Source organism: Musca domestica, unplaced genomic scaffold, assembly GCF_030504385.1.
Source record: "Musca domestica strain aabys unplaced genomic scaffold, Musca_domestica.polishedcontigs.V.1.1 12, whole genome shotgun sequence".
NCBI classification, from domain to species: Eukaryota; Metazoa; Arthropoda; class Insecta; order Diptera; family Muscidae; genus Musca; species Musca domestica.
Genome location: NW_026712155.1, coordinates 3723142 through 3744835, shown reverse-complemented (window position 1 = coordinate 3744835; position 21694 = coordinate 3723142). Strand labels below are relative to the sequence as shown.

The following is a 21694-nucleotide window of genomic DNA, read 5'->3' as shown; positions in this document are numbered from 1 at the left end:
CTAAAAATGACCCGATGACCATCAAAATTGGAAGGCTTCTGCCCAGTCCTAAGCTCTAGAACCATGCACACTTCCGCTTCGATTGATTTATAATTGCGACCTGTAGAGCAGTTACAAAATCTAGAAAATCTCCAAAAGCAATAGGGTCCTATTGTGGCCCTATCCACACCTTCATTTTATTTCGTGAAGATCGGGCCTTAATTGCGACCTGTAGAGTGATTACAAATTAACATAGACAGACAGACGGACGGACATACATAGATAGATCAACTCAGCTCGGGGAGATAGGAAGATCCATATATACTTTCCTATGTGGGAGACCAATATTTCGAGGTGTTATATAATTTTTGGCCCAATCAAACTTGTAATACCCCCAACACAAAGTGTTGTAGGGTATAATCACATATTTTTCTTGCATTGACATTTTCTTGATAAACAAAAACACCTGATCTAAAAATGTATAACAATGTTTATTTCATATAACAATTAAAACCAGTTTTATAAAATAAATGTGATGTATGACTTAAATATAAAACATTTTCCCCAGCAATTAATTAATTTATAAAACATCGACATTTCCTACACCTCAACTTAGTTATGAGTCTCCGTCTAAAACAAGATTTATAAATTTAGACAATACCAAACATAAAACTATTTCAATTTCTGTATAAACAAAATTTATTTTAAAATTTATAAATGGTTAACAATCAGATTTTTTCTAGTTTTTTTTCTCCAAAATAAAAATAATTATTTATAAATACTGTTTACCCTACTAAGACGTTTTGTTTAACATAAATATGAATATGGAAATTATTTACATGAGGTAGCCAACTCTCTCTCTCTCTCGCTCTTTTCTCCATTCGCTTCACCCGCTCCATACTTATAACTTCCCCTGGGGATAGAAACTATTCCACACCTCTTTGATTTTCTCTAATTCAGGCAAATCAATAAAGTCAACTTTATTGGAAATGTTCAGACATTTAATTGTTGTTGTATCCTTTCCCAGAGGTTCGTATTTTACATCGCCCAACGAGGCACAATTAGGATCACTTGTTGCTGCAAAACTTGTCCATACATCTATCATGGTCTTGGAAACTTTACAATCCTGAGAGTCCATGGGCATGCGATGTGAAAACATAAAACGGAACAGGTAGACCATGTCGTCGCCATGGCAAGCCCCCCTCACTGCATCACCACACAGAAGGCGACGAATGGCATTCGAATCGGCCGAGTCATAATCGAAACGATATACATAGGTGGGGGCACGGGCAAATTGCATGCGATATAAAGCTGTGCGATAGATTGGATGCCAGAATTCTCGGTAGGAACAAAGCTGTGGGGAAAAGAAAATTATTGTTAATTTTAGGTAAGCTCAGATTAAATGGGGCTCCCAACTTACCTCTAAAAACTTCATAATGGTATTAATGCTGCATTCCTCTTCACCAAAATAGGCCTTCTTCAAGCTCAACCCCAACTCATGAGCCTTAGTACTGCGTTTGTCAATACCCAAGTCTAGCGGCAATAGGTTGGCACAATCTCCCACCTCATCCAAGGTGGCTTTGCGCCTCATTACCTCTGGATAAAAGAGTAGACCCTCAAAACTTGTACCACCCAAAATCATGGGTATATCATTGCTCCATGATGTTTTCATAAGTTCGAGCGGGGAATCAGCTATGATACAGTCTTTGGTGCGATAGGGTTCTATCACTGGACCAAATGCGAACATTACCCGATTGTGTTTTTCCTCCTTGTTCAAAATTGTGGGAGTTGCTTTTTGTATTTCAATGGGAGAGACTGTCTTAAGGAACTGATAAATCTCGGTTGCTTTTTCTTCTCCATCATAACCAAGGGCTTTGGCTAGACGATAGGCCCACTGATTTTGTGGTGGCAAGGCCCAGGGACATAGCATCGATCCTGACATGGTAATCGCCTTGTGTATTAATCCCTTTGATTGTTCACTAACCATACACAAATGGGTAGAAGTGCCACCTGCACTCTCTCCAAAGAGGGTCACATTGTTGGGATCTCCGCCAAAAGCGGCAATGTTTTTCTGCACCCATTTGAGAGCCATAATTTGATCTTTGATGCCAGCATTACCTGGTATATCTACACTGGGGTCATCAAAGCTCAAAAAACCAAATGGACCCAAGCGATAGGCAATGGTGACTAGGACTACATCCTTTGACATGAAATAGTCGGGGCTATACATGTCTCGAGTGGCTTCACCCAATTGAAAACCGCCTCCATAAATCCAGACCATAACTGGCCTTGGGGCAGAGGGAGTGATCTACAAAAGAAATAGGATTAGATTTAATATAGATTTTTAATTCAAATGAATTTCTGGACTTACATCATTGGTGAAAACATTCAAATACAGACAATCTTCCGAACCCTTGTATTTCTTGAAAATCATATTCCCTTGAAAGGGAACATTGGCTGGGCCTGTGCAATCCAAAACACCATCCCAGGGATCTTCCTCGACTGGAGCCTTAAAACGCAATTCACCCAAGGGTGGCTTGGCAAATGGTATGCCCTCGAAACTGTAGTATGAATTACCCCATACTGACATACGCTTGGCACCCTTAACCTCACCCTTGGCGATTTTTGTTGTAACCGTTGCACCCGTATTCAGCCGATACTGTTCGAATTTGTAGTCCAAACCTCTGTAAGAGAAAAATAAACAAAAATTAATATAAATTACGAAATAAGGGTAATATTTTGGTGTTTCTCTCTCCCTCTCTTTTCGGGCTCTCTTTTATTGTGTATTGTGTTTTTTTAGCGCCAATCGCTTACATAATTATTACCGGCTTGTCGATGAACTTGAAATCGTCTCGACCCAAAAAACAAAAGCTAATAATAATGATTTGTATATGTCAATGCATTTATGTGTGTTTGTATGTAATTTGGTGTTTGTTTCCACATTGTCGCTTAATTTCTGGTTTGTGTAGAGGTTTACACATGATTTCTCGAATGTTTGTCAGTTATATCGATCCATATTTTTGGGCTTGTATCGAGTGGTTTAATTTTGAAATTAAATACAAAAAAGGGATTGAAAGTAAATTGGTTAAAAGTAGAGAAGATACAACGGAAGGATGGAATTATTGAGCAATCAAGCTCCAAGGGAGTTCCGACTTTCATAGAAACAAGTACTAACGGCCTTAAATATATTCTGATCGAACTTTTAATGTCTTCCAGTAAGGGAAGATTTATATAGTGAAATATGGGAGAATGTTACAGCCAGTTTTTACAAAATCGGCCAAACGAACAATACGAGCCTTATGTCGAAATATATTCCGGCATAGACAAATTTTTTTTGTGTTGCAAATTTTTATACCACAAGGACAAGATGGATACTAGTAAATATTTCCAAAGAAATTAAATCTGAAACCTTCAAAATACCGAAAATTAGAGATACCGCTTTATGGAGACCGCATCATATTGTGGAGCTAGCTAGAAACGAGTATATTCCCTATGAAACTTAATAATTAAAATACAGGGTTGCCCATAATCGACGGACCCATGACCCATTCTAATCGACGAGGCTTGTCCGCAGGCAACATTCTTTGCGTCAATTGAATTTTGTACGGGAACAAATGCAAATCAATGCGAATAATCCATTGTAAAGTGGACCGAGCCATGACCAACTGCTGAGAACGGCGTTTTTGGGATGTTCTTAAGGACCTTTCAACACTGGCTCGTACGGCAGCGATATTCTCGGCCGATCGCCTTGGTCGACTTTTATATGGCCTCTTCGGATTACAAAGAGCCTTACCAGTCGAAAATTTTTCGTATAAACGCTTAATGGTGTTCTTAGAAGGCGCACTTCTCACATTTTTTTTTTCATAATTGACTTCTTCTGTTGAATGTAAAGTTCAACTATTTCAGAGCGCTCGCGTGGCGTGTATTGGTTCATGGTAAAAATCTGCTTAGACTGACGCTTCAAACGCGGTATGTCATTAAGCGATGTGACATCTCTGTCAAAAGTTATGGCGTTGCCAGATGGGTCAGTCGAATATGGGCAACCCTGTACATCAACTTTGTGCCCAAAATTTATACGAAATTTTGAAAATGCTTTAAATTGGAAGGGACTGTTATATGGGGTATATCAAGTAGTAAACTTAAAATTTCCACATGCAGTTGATTATGATGAGACCAAAAGTATAAAGAAAAATATCTCCGCATAAATGTTTGAGAATCTACCTTAACGTCCAGAAGATGCTATCATCTAGGCTGAAAATTGCCTTCAGGAGTGGTTAATTACCGGGTTAAAACAAAGGTTATTTCCGGAGAGAGCGTTGATACCCAACAAATTGATGCTGAATCTGAAAGGGACACACTTACATGAAGATCCTCAAAAGTAACTAAGTAAACTTGTCCATGTCACAAACAAATACACAAGGACATAATACCCTTACCACTATGTGGTGTAGGGTATAAAAAGGTAAGAATAAAACTGAACCAATGAATTTTTCTGTTTGTTAGACAATGGAAAACGTTTGGAAAAGCGTGCAATAGCAGTGCCATAGTAGTGTAGCAAAACGTAGCGCTGGATTTAGGAGTTTTGTTATAGTGTTCATAGTAGGTTGTTGAATGTGGACAATGAGTTGTCTTGGAATAAAGGTAGAATTATGAATTTTGGTATGAGGGTCCACCACGAATGTGAGGGTTATGCATTCGTATATTTGTAGAATGAAACGTGATTTGTACCCATTTGGAAAATCTTTAGAAAACCCATAAATATTTATAACCAATTTAAGCATAGCTAGGGCTAAGGACGGCGGTTGTCACGATCAAAATATTAAAGGTCATAAATTTGCATTCAAATATTCGCAGTAACTATTCATAAAAATAACTACCAATAACAAATAATAATTATTACACATGATATCATTTATAGGACTCTCATCCGTTTTGTTTCAATTCCAAAGTTCAAAGAGAGTTGTTAATTTCAATACACACAAAAAAAAAATTAAATAAATAAATAATAAAATTTACACTTTAATGAGCTTTAATTAACATTTAATTACAATAGTCTTTCATCGATAGATTTTGCTAGCAACGATGACTTTCGTTTGGAAACCTAAATATTTTACAGATTATTGCCTATATTTTTATAGCTGTCTAATAATTTACTATAATTTAACTATTGCAATTATCCTAGTAATCATCTATGCAAATTGTGCTTGGAAAAAATGTCTCCTTTTTGCCAAATAGTCTTTTGTGTAATAACTTTTACATTGGCATATATAATTACCTCCGTTGCATTGGCGAAATATGCATCGTAATAAATCTATTAAAACAACACTTGACCCCATGAATCATTTAAATGCAATGTGGGCGAGTACGCACACAAACCAAACAAACACTCGAATCTATGCAGATTTTGTTTATTCCATAAGTCATTGGAATTACCTCTTACCATCATCGCGCGGAATAGTAATGGTCTGATGACAATAAAACTTATGGCCGCTGACAGTCTGGTCAATGTAAACATTGCTGCCAAGTGTTTGTTGTTGTCGAAAGGGGGAAAAATGAATGTAGTACTGTGGTCTGGCATAATCATGATGGATCTGCTTTACAAAAAATTAATATAGATGGCCGGGTTTGGGAACAAGTACTTCATAGTGTGCATTGCACCACAATTATGGATACATTTTAATATTAATTTAAAAGGGAGGGCAAGTAAGCAGGTTTCAGTGCATATTATCATGTTTAACTGGTTGTAGTACAGGGTGGCCCATATTCGACGGACCCATGTTTTTTTTTTCGGCATTTCGATGACTCTTTGGGCCCATTCCAATCGACGAGGCTTGTCCGCAGGGAACAAATGCAAATCAATGCGAATAATCCGTTGTAAAGTGGACCGAGCCATGCCCAACTGCTGAGAACGGCGTTTTTGGGATGTTCTTGGGGACCTCTCAACACTGGCTCATACGGCAGCGATATTCTCGGCCGATCGCCTTGGTCGACTTTTATATGGCCTCTTCGGATTAGAAAGAGCCTTACCAGTCGAAAATTTTTCGTATAAACGCTTAATGGTGTTCTTAGAAGGCGCACTTCTCACATTTTTTAATGTTTTAAAAGCACGTTGAGTTTTCACAAATGACTTCAATTGACACAATTGACTATTTCAGAGCGCTCGCGTGGCGTTTATTGGTTCATGGTAAAAATCTGCTTGGACTGACGCTTCAAACGCGGTATGTTATTAAGCAATGTGACATCTCTGTCAAAAGTTATGGCGTTGCCAGATGGGTCCGTCGAATATGGGCAACCCTGTATAGGTTACATCTCGAAATCTTACTCAAACATATCACTTGCAACGGAGAATTCTAACTAATTTATTTGTAATGATTCGAAGGTATGCTCACCAAATGCTATTATCCCATTCAAAGTGGACTGTGCTAAAAGAGATAACAAAAATCTCTCTCCTACACTAGGGAGCTACGAAAACATTTTCGGTAGGGGCAAATATACACATAAAATATTATGATATTTAAAGTGTCATTTTATTTGTGAGGCCGATGGTGTGATCAGACTTTTAAGCAGTGGTTTACTGCTTGCCGATATGTCTTTTTATACCTCGTATCCTTTTGATTTGGATTTGGCTCTCTTGGTTTCGGGAGAGCTTTTATCTTAACAATGGCGACGCTGCTCTGTCCTCCTTCTTACACGATTGACTTCTGCCTTGAGAGTGTGGACATGCCGGTATTTATCGCCAAATTGTTATTGGGGCCGCTAGGACTATTCAGGTCTACAGGACTATTCAGGTCTAGACTACAGTGGTATCCATGTTGTCTTTAACGTCATACAGGGAGCTCTCCCAGTAGCCTACAGGGATACTATACTTACTCAGCCTTAACGGCACCATATCCGCAATAATCGAGCGATTGTTTGCTACTGTCTTTTAACACTTCCCAAACTTCTCGTCCGACCTTCTACTGGTAGCAGGACATCTTCCAAACGTCAGTGTTTTGTGAAAGGCCTGAGGTCGACAAAGGTATAGCCTCCGTACCTTAGTAAGGACTCGGTAACTAAATGTATTATTTGTTGACTCTATTATTTGTTGACTCCGTTAGAGTATGATCGGTACACTGATTTCCAACATGTAAACCTAATGGACACACGGTCATATTATATCCTATTATTACGAGTCCTCCTTATGTGGAGGCCAGCACAACGATTTGGCTACTTTAGAGGCGCCGAAACATTGCTTCGTCAGTCTAAGGATCATTGGCACTCGAGTATTAAAGGCTGACTCTCCGCGACTAATTATTCAATTCATAGGTACCCAGTATATCTACTGGGCTTTCCACTATCCGCAACCTGTGGACGCGTCCGATTACAATCCGCACAAACCTTTTGTGCGCATTACCAGAAAGGCCTTCTTATACAACCCAACCATATTGTATCAAATAAAGTACCCTTTGGTATGATTAGTACACTTAAGAACGAATTTCCAAAGCCACCTCAGGAATGCTTCCCCACTTTGATTTCAACAAAAAATATAAAGATTTTAGCTCCATCTGTTAAAAAATCATGGTACCAATTTCGTAGGTTTAAATAAGTTTCGTACGTTAATATTTTCCAAATACTCTTTGATTCATCTATTTATATACACTCCACTATTGACTCATTATTCCAATGCAAAGGGTACCATATTTAGTACTTTTGGAATTTTTCGGCAAATTTTCTTCTAGCACAAACTTCCAAACACAAAACCTATTCTCGCACCTCCACCCAAGGAATTCAAGCTTCAACCGTTCCGTTTGGAATGTAATGAATCAGTTTTTATGCATCCACCTTGAAAAGGAGGGCATATTAACCTTGTCATTCAGTTTGTAACGTCCATAAATATTCGTCATAGACCCCATAAAGTATATATATTCTGGATCAGCATAAAATTCTAAGTCGATTTAACGATGTCCGACTGTCTGTAGAAATCGCGATACAGCCAACATTATTCGGCAGAACAATTTGTATTGTGTCTTGGATGGTTGGTATTGTGAAATGAGAAATATCGGTCCATGATGATGATTGTTGCTACATTTCTTCACAGATTTGTCCAAAAATTGGTATTAGAAGATCACAATGGATTCTAGCTCCGGTGACAAAATATTATATATATTCGTCGATATCCGGTATTTTTGTGATTTTTGTCACATTTTTCCACGGATTTGTCTAATATCTGGTATTTGTAGGTCATAATGAATTCTAGATCCGGTGGCGAAACATTGTATATATAGGTTTACGTTTTTATATAGCCCCATGCAACGGTACCTCTCGATATTTGGTATTTTATGTTTTTTGTTCAGGGATTTGTGTGAAAATTGGTATTTGTTGATCATAATGGGTTGTAGCTCCGGTGGCGTACATATTACGTTACCCACAAAAATATTCGGTATTTTGATAATCCTAGTCACATTTAAATGTGGTATTTAAGATGATTTGGTAGATGACAATCCTTGAAGTATGAAATTGCCTATATAGGCCCCAGTATGGCCCCATATAACAGCCTCATTCACTTTATGGTTTTTTGAAAAGTTTAACAACATTATCCAAACGGCCTTACTCTGGTTTAAAGTGGAAAACGTTTGAATTCATATGCTTTTATAAAAAATTATTTTCTTTGCCGAAGGGTGGAGGGTGTTAAAAGATCGGCCTGACCGAACTTAATATTTTTTTTACTTGTTTTTACTCAACTTATTGTAGATTCCTTACAAAAAATTGTTACCGAATTGAGTTATTTTGTTATTTGATGATTGTGCAGGTCCTAAAACTGCCAGTCACATCATGCTCACATATTATTTCTCATAGATTTTATTTTTCTATACAATTTTCCATGACTCCATATAATTAATTTTATGATTACTTTATTTGTAGGCGAATTTCAAAAAAAATCAATGCAGAGTTCAATTATTTAAATGAAACACATTTATTGTTGTAGTGTCTTTGTTTAGCTAATTTTTTTGCTGTTCACACTCATTGAATTTTCGCCAATGAAACAAAGCAAATCGAATAAAACGAAAATAGACCTTATCAATTGAGTGTTTAGATTAAAAAGTGTAAAATCAGCCTGATGACAAAGTTCAAACAATTTTCAAATTTACTAAAACAATAATTGTTGATAAAAATTAACAGAAAAAAATTAAACAAAAGAGAAATGAAAACCCTAATGAAATTTAATTTGCCGCTGTTAACATGCAACTCCATATTATTTGGACCGTGCAACAAAATACTTCGACCACAAAATCGCAAAACAAAATGCACTTTATTAAATAACCGTCATGATAACATTAAGTTTTATTCATGAAATAAAATACTTTTTTTCAAATATAGTAACAAAAGAAGTACAAAAAAACGAAATTGCAAATTTCCGCATTGTAGTATTCATTTGAGGCATGACAGTTGTTTGTGTCTGTGTATTTTAATGTTACTATCTCCATAATATTTGATATTTTTAAAAGTATATCTTAAAAAAACCGCCGATTATGTACAATACTATGGCATATACAATTATTCTGAAAATGTCAATTATCACTTTACAACAAATCTTTTTATGAGATTTACGAGTTGATATTGATTTCAACAAACAACTATAAAAATTCACAGCTTGAGGGCTTCCATTCCATTTGTTACAAACACACACACAATTCATTCTGAATTCATCTTTGTCGGTCTTCAAATTTTTGTTTTGTGTTTTTTACCAACATGAATGTCGTGGCTCAAACAGGTTCCTTCATTCCGTGGATTAAGGTAATCCAACCATTCGTCCAAACGCTATTTCTATTGTCAAGTTTTGTTTGGCAAAATTATATTTTTATGATACATAATTAACTTTAATTGTTTTTAAAAAAATGCATTGTACAAAAATGTGTGAAGAAAAACAAAATACACCTTTTTCGGGTATTTTTCCATAGCCAATGCAGTGCGTCGTTGTTGGAGGGTAATAAAAAATCCAAGTTGTTGTAATATAAGTTACCATAACATAACTTATGTTTTGTACTTAAAAATTAATGGTTTCTAGTAAATAAATTTGTTTTGCTTTTTTTAAATTTAAGTATACACTTTGAGGTTTATTACTTTAGTTTATTTTTTAGTTTTTAGTGTGGGCAAAAACAAAAAATCAAAACATCTTGAAAGTGTTTTTGAATTCACAACAAACCATTTTTTTCCTTTTTTTTATTGGAATAACAAATTTGTATGTGTTCAGTGCGCATTATAAATGAACTATTTTGCAGATGTGTGATTTTGTACAAAACACAAAATAGATTAGTTATTTAAAATAAACTGTTTTCATTTCGGGGGTTTCTTTTCATTTCTCTTCACCCAACTTCTTCAGAAAAAAAAAATTAACATTTTATGCTAAACTGAGTCAACTGACCTTGTATTGCGCATTTATTGACTCTTTTGTTGTCCAGAAATGATTTGCATAAATGCTTATTTGAAATACAGCAGAATTGGACTCCTAGACGTCTTAAGTATTTTCGAAATTTATCAAATCGAAGATGTAGTATTTATTCTTATATGAAAAAATATTCGCAAAAATCATTCGCAGTTAATATTGTAAAATTTATATTGGATCAATGGCTGTAAACTTAACAAATTAAAATGCAATAAGTTTGGCCGGACCGAACTTGGAATACTCCCCACCATTTGAAACGAATTTGGAAATTTTCAAAAAATAAAATTCTTAAAAAAAAAATTAAAAATACCACATATAGCCCTTATATTGGTGTCTATACGACGTGGACCTACATAGGCATTGTTTGTCATAAGCTATTACTATATTCAAATTCGAAACTTGAAATAAACAGTGAATAATGTAGCTGTGCTAAGATCTGCACCTGCATAGACAATTTTCTGTCACAGGCTGTAGCATCCATTACGAACTTCAAATACCACATCTCAAACAAATTTCGATGGGTATTGTACCTAAAATCGTCAAAATACCGAATATAGGGAAGTACTGATATATGGGGCCTATACGATGACTTGGACCTGCATAGATAATTTTCTGTCACAGACTGTAGTTCTCATAACGAACTCTTAGTACGTAATTTGAAACAATTCTGGTGAATAATGACGCTAAAATCATCAAAATACCGAATATTGGGAGGTACCCTTATATGGGGCTATACGAAGACGTGGACCTGCACAAACAATTTTCAAATACCAAATTTGCACAGACAATTTTCTGTCTTAGGGTGTAGTATCCATTTCGAACTTCAAATACCAAATTTGAAACAATTCCGGTGAATTATAGCGCAAAAATCGCATCAAAATACCGAATATCGGGAGGTACAGTACTGGAAAAATAAACATGTGTGCAAAATTTTAGCCTTCTATATCTATTCAAGATAGCGTGATTACAGCAGACAGACAGCCGGACATCGCTAAATCGACGTAGAATTTTACTCTGATCAAGAATATACATACTTTGTTGGGTCTGATATGAATATTTCGAAGAGTTTTGGTTCTCAGGAGTCAGATTTTTTGTTATTGTCACCAGAATAAAAATGATGCTAAAACGTAAATACTAAACGTATGTTCCTTGTTAAAATGATAGCTTTAGGGCCCACTTCACTTTAGATGAAATCCGTTTCGGGAAATTTTGAACTGATATAGCCAAATTCCATACTCCATCACTTAATCTGCATGTTCTCCAAGGAATAATCTGAATAAGTCCAAACCTTACAGATCGATATATTTTATAAAACTTAGATCATATTCGGAGGTGGATAACATCGGACTACTCCTTCTGGTACCTCCCCGTCAAAGGAATCAACACTTCAAACAACAAAACGCTGATAAACTTCGATAAAAGCATCCACTTTTCTTCAAATTGCACAAATTTTAATATTTATACACTCTTTAGATACGGCCAAAACGTGCCTCATCCATATAACGTTTTTCGACCCCAGGCCTTTTTCAGGACATTTGGAGTCGATCTAGGGATGCCCGTCCGTCTATCTGTCTGACTAGCTAGTGTACACGCGATAACTCTCGAAGATGGTATCCGATTTCGTCGAAATTCGGTACATCGTAATATTATTATCAAGTTCGTATATATGCACCTTCTGGTAACTTCCCTGCAAAAGTTCAAATTTTTCAAAAAAAAAAAAAAAAAAATAATAATTCATAGAAAAAATAGGGTTCATACAATTTCGTTCAAACTTTGCAAATCCTAATATTTGTATCAGAAAATGGACAACATCGGTACCCTCCTTCTAGTACATACCTTACAACGGATCAACATTTCGAATAACCACAACGCATACAAAATGTGAAAGAAGAGTCCAATTGTCTTCGAATTTTGTATACCCCAACATTTCTACCAACTATAGGTCCAGTATGAAGTTGGGATAGATCAAACCACTGCGTCTGGTACCCATACACAATATTGGTCCACTACTTCAGTCCACTTCTTACATTGTGCCACTTCAGTGTCACCTTCATAATGGGTGAATATTTTCAATAATTATAACGCAAGTCAAAATAAATGTTAATAAACCGAACTATTCTGAGGGTATATAAAAACTAATCGTGGGAATTTCAACCCTCTGCATCGGACCACTTAAAGATTTGACAGATACTAAAAGATATGTCAGCACATCCAAACTTTACAGTAGATCTAATGTTACTACCAATATTGAAATGTGAGAAGTTTAAAGTGAACTAGGAAATAACAACGCATTTTATGAAAGTTATGATTATTTTTTATTATTTTTGGGGCGTAAAGTTCTAGAAGAAGTGATCCATAAAAATTGTGGAGTACCTTTACATAAGGTCTATAGGAACATTTAACCTATAAAAAGTTTAAAGCTATAACAGAAGTTCCTATTACAAATACGAAATTTAAAACACAAGTACTCCACAAAATTGTTATAAATTCAATGGTTCTGAATGTGTGTAAAGAGAGTTACGCTCATTGAAGCACACATGTGGGCATTTAAGGGGCCCTGGAATAGTTTGTGTACACAGTTCAATAGAGAATTTGGTATTGGTCAATAACTGTCGTACAGACAGACCACTAAAGATGAAACTCATCCAGAGCTCCAAATGGGACTAAAAGTCCAAAACTATTACCAGTACTAGAGATTTTTTGGAAGGATATGAAATCTCCGCTGCATCGTATATTTTATAATTATAAAATCTTCTGATTGCTAACATTCATTGACACACAGCTGCTGTTCTCGCATAACCCTTTGACTGTAAAATATATCTTGAGTCGAGATCCAAATTTTGATTAGATGCTGACACCGGCCTATCCCCAATATTATAATAAAGAAAGAACCAGCATTTATCTTATAACTTAATTTGACAATAACTCCTCAGCAGATGAGTGCACCTGAACGCATAAGCATCTATTAGATAACTTCCTTATGATAATTCATATAAAATTTATACAATTTTTTTCGAAAAGAAGAAAATACACTTTCAATCCGGATATTATTTAACATTCACGTTCTAGGAGAACAGCAAGTTCTTAATTGACGTTATCAGATTTTTTATATTTCGAACGTTATTATCATTTTTTATATGTACACGAAATGCAATGAATCCATTAATGATTGTTAATAATACTCATATTAATGAAACGTACATATAACAAGTTTTAATTCCGTTTCCAGAAATTTAGAAGGTTTTTGAGTCCTTATTTTAGGTGTGATCCTAATTTATATTAAAATCGTCAATTCCATTTGTAGTGAAGACTACTTCCCTGGATTAAATGCATTAAATTTTTCTTTATAGTTTTAAATACCCCTTATAACCAATAGGATTTTCCGCCACTTTTATTGTAATTAACACAAGTTGTGTGTTTTCAATTTCGAATGCCTTGCAAGAATTTTGCATTCATTAAGAAATCCACAGACCGGCTAGATCTACTGTTACAGCAACACATTTTCAACAATCCAGAAAAGGCCCGAACAAATAAACTTGTTCACCTATTTATTTAACCACTAAATTACACACTGGCCCCTTAACTACTCCACTATATAGAGTGAGTGTGTGCGCTCGTGTGTGTGTGTGTGAGTAATCGAGTGAGTGTACCAATGCAACCGGACAGACGGGTAACCAACCCATCGCCACATTACCTCCACCATCATCACCACCACAAAATCCAGTCACACTTATTTGCGACATCATTGCAAAACTGAAATTGGCAAAAGAGTTACCCACCATTCAACGGACCCGCAAATCCATAGCCCCAAACATGATAAACCTATGCGAGTTTCTTTTCGTCGTCGTTTTTTTCGTAGTGAAAAACAAAAAATAGCATTCACATGTATCCATATTCCGTATTACAAAACAAATATAAAATTAAATAAACCAAAAGATAAAAACAAAGCGGCGAAAAAAACCAAAACGAATGAAAAAGCAAAACAAAAAACAAATTGTTATCTACACCAATCAGTGGATACAAAAGAAAAAAAAAAAAAACAAATCGAGCGTCCGTCAATGAATGCTGCATAAAATCGGTGGGTTACCTCAGTTGCCGGCTTTTTTTTAGAAAAGAGCGTGAGTATCTATGCCTTCTGTTTGGATAGTGGAGATTTCATAAATATGAATGTAATTGACGGAATATAGAATATACTTAGCTAAATATAGTTTTATGTTTTGTAAAATATTGTAATGCTATTCCATTTGAACTATATTTGGTTCCATGATTACGAAGACTTTCTAATTATATCCCAAGACTCCATGGAGTATGGATTTGAATTCTTGGGAGATGAGATAACGGTTCTAAATAAGCTATAATAAGTTATTTTTAACACGCTAAAGACTTATGTGAAAACACCAAAATCGAGTCAATGAACTTTAGTAGCCCATTATTCATGCCTGACTTATGTTGATTTCTTTGCACGGGATACACAAGTTTTAGCAAGTCAAAGTCATAAAATGTCGATTTTTTTAACTTCACTCTTCGAATCGAGATTTTCATAATTTAGTATATTATACGTTTCCATTAAAAAAAACATAGAAATTCTAACGTGCCTATCTCAACCATTTCGAGAGAGGTGCAGGTGACAAGAAAATTTGATTTTTTTTTAATAATGGATAATTTAGTCAGCTTAGATCGCTCGGTGGTATACGAGTTGTTATAACGCAGATTATAAGATGAAATAAGTTTTTCAACGGAATTTACAACATTCAGAGCAGAGCACTACAATTCGAGTTCGATCAAGCCGACTAAATCTGATCGAATGCCTTAAAGCTGATCACAACAAACCTAGTACCCTTGTAGACAACATAACCTCAAATTTTCGAGCCGACATTTATCTTGCTAAAATAATGGGTTGGTAATCTGATATGTAAGGAGTATTTTTGTTCGGAGAACAGACTGCTGTTGCGAACCGCATCAAAGACCTCTTCGAATATCAGATTTACGGATTTCATTGAGATAATTCCTACAACTCGAGTATCACTGATCTAATAACAACATCCTGAATATGTAAAGTCGAGCTCTATCTCTCTAATATCATTGGACAGTTACAAGCCGAACAGGATTGAGAGCCGACTACTTTAACCCTAGCACCACCAACGCGACTATATAAGCCAACTTATATTAATCATAGCACAGTTCTGCTAATTTTCACTTAGCAGCGAAACTTGCTCGAGCACATGACGGCTCGAGAAGTGGGAGTTTTTACGAAGACTACACTTAATTTATTTGTTTTCCTCTGTACCCACCCTACAGAATCGCATAAAATAGAGCAAGAGTAAGCTTCATATAGAAATAGTGCTCGGTAGAATCTGCTCACTTCCGAACGAATTTTGCTTCAACTCAAAAACGAGTAAAACAGACTCTTTCCTATTCAAACGCCAACGAGAAATTGAGTTTGCTCGATTTTTTCCTGTCCCCACTAGCACTTCGGCTCGAATTCAAGTGATTTTCACTTTTTTTAATGTGAGCGATTTTTTCGGGGTTCTAATATAAACAGATTACAATGTGCGACAATTTTTGGTCATGGTCTGGGTAATTTCAAATGAAGGTTATTTTATTCTGTTAGTAGATAAAAATCCCAAAAGGTTTTTTTGGATTCCCAGGCCAAACTCCTTTAGGGTCCATTATATGTACCCTTAACTATAGATAAAGGGTACCAAATATTTTGCTCTTTACTTCTCAACATTTTAGTTAGAGGTTCAAATTTTAACACAGGCCTTTGGCTTACATGTAGAATCATTTGAACGAAATATGGACCATGCCGATCCACGTTTTGGTGTAGCCTTCACATAGGAGTATCTCCCGATTTCAAGTATTTTTCTACATTTCAACCATATTTTATATTCCATATTCGGCAAATTTAGGTCATTTAAGTTCTAATTGAAAATAAACCATCCCTGAAAAAATATCAATATATGCTCACGTTTTGGTGGAACACTTATATGAATGTAGTCCCTAATTTCAGGTATTTACTGGGCATGGGCACATTTTTCAATTTACTTGGCATCTCGGTTTTCAAGAGGGTAGTAAAATTTTTTGCAGAATATTTACAATGTGGGCCTAAAGGTAACTCCTGATTTTACTTATTTTGCGGGTCTTGACCACATTTTCCAATAAAGGCGAATTTAAGATATTTTAGTTTAAATTATCAAGAGTCTGTCAAAAATTATCTGTAAAGGTCCACGTACCCATTACATAGTATATCTCTTCAGATTCGGAGTATTTAAATCACATTTTTGAATGTAATTGTTTGGAAATCTGATAGGAAAGTGTTTATATAGGTCCTGGCTTTCGTGTAGTCCCAATAATTCGAAATATGTCCAAATATTTTTTTAAAGGTTTAATTTCCTTATCATGAAGGGTAGAAAAGGTTTGGCTTTCTTAATTAAATAAATATATAACTAAATTTCAAAATATTTAATATAAAACGTCTTCCAAGCTGATGTACTTTTTATGGAGGGTAAAAAAAGTTCGACCTCTACCAACTTCATCAATTCTATTTATCTTTACACTTAAGCTCCCCTTTCGTGTAATCTACATCAAACTCAGATTCATGGAAAATATTTGAGTTACTCACTTTACTGTAAATTTCAGTATATCCCATAGCGATATGTGGCTCATGTTGTTGTTGTTATTTCACGTTGTAGCTTCACTCCGGTTTGATGAGTTTTTAGTTTTCGATGAGACACTAAATAACAATAACAACAACAACAGAAACTTGTTCCGAGAGTTCTTTTGAATGGATGAGCGGATTTGCCGGTTATATCAATATTACAGCAATACAAAAAAATTCGATTGGTTCATAAGCTGGTTGTAATCACAGCACCACACGAAAGGTAAATATAAACAAATGTTAAAACAAAAAAACAACTTCGTCACACAACCGTCCCAAAAACTCAATAGCTATGTGGGTTCTTGTCACAAAAATTTACAAACATTAATATTTAATTTAACACCACAATTTTTTTTGAAGATTCCAAACCCGATTTTTTTGTGGGGGGTGTGATAATAGCAAATGGCCAAATATGGAGATTTATTTATTTTCTCACACAATTCACGTTTCTGCCTGCGGTCTTTGCGTCAATGCACAAATTTTAATGGGTCGATTTTGCATTAATGGCACCCGCTTTGCCGTAAACGGAAAATACGCTTTCCTAGATGCGAAACACAAAACAATCCGAGACAATAAAACGCGTCAAACATAAACACACAATACCGAGGTTTAGTTTTTTTTTGATATCTTTTGTTTGTTGTTACACAATCGACAATTATTATTATTTATTTAAATGGTATTCGGGTGATATTTTTGTGTTTTTGTTTTTTTTAGTAGGCCACAATCCGTTCCCTGTTCCGCACGCTTTCAAAGTTATGCGATGACTATGCACGAAATGAGGAAGTCTTTCCGAATCAAATGCTCTTTAAAATTTGTGTTAATAGAAAATAACAAATGTTACATTAACAGTAACTATTGATCAGCTGTTATTGTGCGATCACTTAACAGAGTGATGGGGGGTTTTGTTGTTTCGAACTGGGTGGCAATGCTTGAAGTTTAACAGTATTGTTAAGCTTTCGATGTTGCATGTTAATAACATTTTTGGCGGGGTTTTTAACATACTTTTATCAACATTGCATCGATCGAACTTACACAATGGGAGAAAAACTTAATACGACAGAACTTGCATATTACTTTTTATAAACATGCAGAACGTTAAAACTTTAGTTTTTAAATAGAGTATCCATGTTCTCAAGGGTGAAATAAAAAAAATCAACAAAGTCAAACGCCATAATTTTTACATTTTTTTAATTCTATTGAATGAAAGCAAAAAATGTCGGAAATAGCATCAACTTTTAGAATAAATTTATATTTGTTCGAATTGGTCACCTTTGGCACGAATTATTGCCTTCGAACGGCCAATGAAACCGTCACACGCTGCCCGAATGTTGCTCTGCGGTATTCTGGCCCATTCCCGGTGAATCACTTGCTTGATGTGATCGACACTTTGGTATTTTTTAGTGCCAACCTTTCTTTCCAAAATACTCCAGACACAATAGTCCAAATAGCCTACAACCCGGAGATCATCCCTATACAGAACGCCGAACACCAACGTTGTGATTACCCGCCATTCGTCAACAAACCAAAATTCCTACTATGCACGAATTGTTACGAAACTGAATTCCAAACCTATTTTCCCCGATCACCCTTATACGTATTGAATCCTCGAAGTCATAGACACTTGCATAGACAATTTTCTGGCATTCTGACAATGTCATTGACAAATGTCGCTGAAATCATGAAAATGACGAATATAGGGAGGCACCGTTACATGGGCGTTTACGATATCGAGGACCTTATTGTGTGGAATTGAACAATGTGCCTAAAATCATCAAAATACCGAAAATGTGGGGGGGAGTTCCGTTATATGGACCGATATAGCTCATCTTCGAACCTGACCTGCCTGCGCAATGCACCATAAACACCACCCCAAAAAGGTAAAACGCGCCATGTGAAGGGCTTTGTCCTGTTGACAAAAGCAACAACTATGGCAAACAGTGTTAGTCTTCTTAATGTCTTATGATCAGACTGGTATCAGCCTATACCTGATGTTGAAAATAAAAATTGAGATTCCCGGTCGACGATTTTCGGTTTTACAACAGTTAGATGTATTCTACACTGAGGAATAATATTTGGCTGCCATTATCTTTAACGAAATGTAGCCAAATATGACGGCTAACATAATCACCCAAATCTATTGCCGGAGTCAGTGCAAATCCATAAGGGCGATGGTGAACATGTGACTAAAAAATATTTTCACATTTCTGCCGATTAACTTAAATTTTAGTTCGCTTCATAACGTGGATCGGCCGAATTTAATGCCTTTTTTATTTGCACCCCACAAATAAAGCTTCAAATATTGTTTATATAAGGTCTTATCATTCCGATAAGTTACAAAGCAAATTCCAGTCACAATATAGCCTATATGTCAAGGGGCCTGCTATAAATGCGTGTGAGGGTACGGAGTACAGAATTACTCACATTTACTGCCAACGTCATGTTGTTCCATATCACTGTCATATATCATCCAAATCTGATGTGATTTTTCAGGTGCACATTAAGTGTTCATGGCGAGTGCTTGAACTCTGCGGTGATTAGAAATCAACGACCTGTGTTTTTTTTTTTCAAAGCGATTATTATTTGTATTTTTTGTAGAAAACCTTTCTTATCAAACAACGAAGCTTTCAAGGCAATGGCGAAAACACACCGGTGTGTATCAGCATTTAAACTGCCAACAAATGCTGATTAGAAAAGAAACGCCTTGCTAAATAAACATATGACCAACCGATGAAGATATGATTGAAGTACGCCAGCGAGTGCCTCTTCCACTTTTTCTAATTATAATGTTTTCGTGTGATTTAAAAGTAAACCGCCAAGTGCTAGAGTAAAAAAGTAGTAATTGCAAAAAATATATTTATAAAGAAAAACACTTCAAAATTTTGATTTGTATTTGTAAATTTCTAATTGAATTTATTGGTATTGGAGGTTAAAATTTGACGTTTGATAAATGTATTTGTTTTTTAACAGTTTCTGTTGATAAGATGTTGTTTTCAAAAAGTTTTGTCTGTTAAAATTAAAGTTTTTTTAATTATTGTTTTTATTTTACAAAAATGACGTCTAAAGTCCATAAGTGACATGGTGTTATTGATTACTTTTTAAAGAATAGATGATTGTTGAAAAATAAAAAAACGTTTGAAAAAAATCATGAAAAATATTGTCAAATATTATTGATTATGGAATTTCTAAAATTTACTATTAATTCCGGTCAAAATATCACTAAAAATATTGGAATCGGCGTTACTGATTCCAATATTTGGGATTAGATTTTAAAAAACCACCCCACATTTTTATACCCTACACCACAATGTTGTATGGTTATGTGCATTATGATTCGTTATGTGCATGTGTGTATCATGGAGAAAGAAATATTTGTTTGGCTCACGGACGAAGCCTATTAAAATTTGTGCGAATCGGTTTAAATTTGGATATAGCTTCCATATATATATACAACCGATTACGGGTTAATTATGCACCAAATGGCCAATATCTGTCTAAATGACCTGCACTTTAGCACATCCAACTGTATTCATTCTAGAAACAAGTGCTTCAAATTTGGTTAAGATCGATTCAGATATAGCCATAGCTTCAATATATGTTTCATGCGATTTGATCTTGAAGTCTTTCATATCCGTAATATGCACTCCACAAAAAGAATATTTGATAACGGACATCAGATACAGCTCGAAAATACCTCTACCAAATTTTATCGAGATGGGTTTGCATTTTTATATACCTTTGATATACAGGGTGAGAAGAAAAAAATGCAACTTCAGACTGCTATCATATCAAAGCCACTCGTCCGACCGCTAATAAAATTATTCCAGTGACTGCTCATTATATTGTTTACAAGCGTACAAAAACATTTTGGTAAGAATTTTTCAGAAAAAAAAGATATGCGTGATGGAATTCAAGCGTGATAGTGTGATTTCTTTATATTTGGCTGGAAAACCACAAGTGGCTATATTTAGAGCACTCCGGCATTTAAATGTGAATAAATCTTTTGTATCTCGTATCATGGATCGTTACCGTGATACTGGTAGCGTAGCCCGACGTCAAGGAAGTGAACGGAAAAAAACAGCAACATCAGTAGAAATGGTTCGAATAGTAATGAAACGACTTGATCGAAACCCGTCAAGAACTTACACCGCAACAGAAAGAAAATAGACTCAAAAGAGCTAAAGAGTTGCTTCGCTTGGTCGAAAGTGGTGAAATGCCGAATTTGGTTTTCTCCGATGAGAAACAATCATTGTCCAGCAGTTTGTAAACAAACAAAATGATCGTGTTTACTTGCCAAGGCAGTCGGCTGAAAATGTGTACCTTCGGTTGGCCACCAGAACCCAAGTCGGCCGTCCATGGTAATGGTGTGGGCCGCCATAACAGCCGATGGTCGCTCTTCGCTCGTATTAATCGACCGTGGCGTCAGAATAAATGCCGAGTATTATCGCGAAAATATTCTGGAGGGTGTATTAAAGCCTTGGGCTCGCAAACATTTTGGCCGCAGACCTTGGACATTCCAATAGGACTCAGCACGGTCGCACTCAGCACGCGCCACCCAAGAATAGTTACAAAATGAGGTTCCCCGCTACATTTCCAGAGCACAATGGCCCCCAAAATCTGCGGATACCAATCCGTTG

At 35.7% G+C, this 21694-nt stretch overlaps 1 protein-coding gene across 1 annotated transcript; it reads right to left on the bottom strand.

Moving 5' to 3' along the window:
- Nucleotides 1–451: 451 nt before the first annotated feature.
- On the bottom strand, nucleotides 452–17341 carry LOC101897501 (esterase B1). Its single transcript, XM_005178640.4, has 4 exons — nucleotides 17025–17341; nucleotides 2351–2663; nucleotides 1400–2287; nucleotides 452–1333 (listed from the first exon to the last, which is right to left on the bottom strand). Exons 1-4 carry the CDS (start codon nucleotides 17066–17068, stop codon nucleotides 881–883), a joined length of 1698 nt encoding a protein of 565 aa, XP_005178697.1. The 5' UTR covers nucleotides 17069–17341; the 3' UTR covers nucleotides 452–880.
- Nucleotides 17342–21694: the final 4353 nt, after the last annotated feature.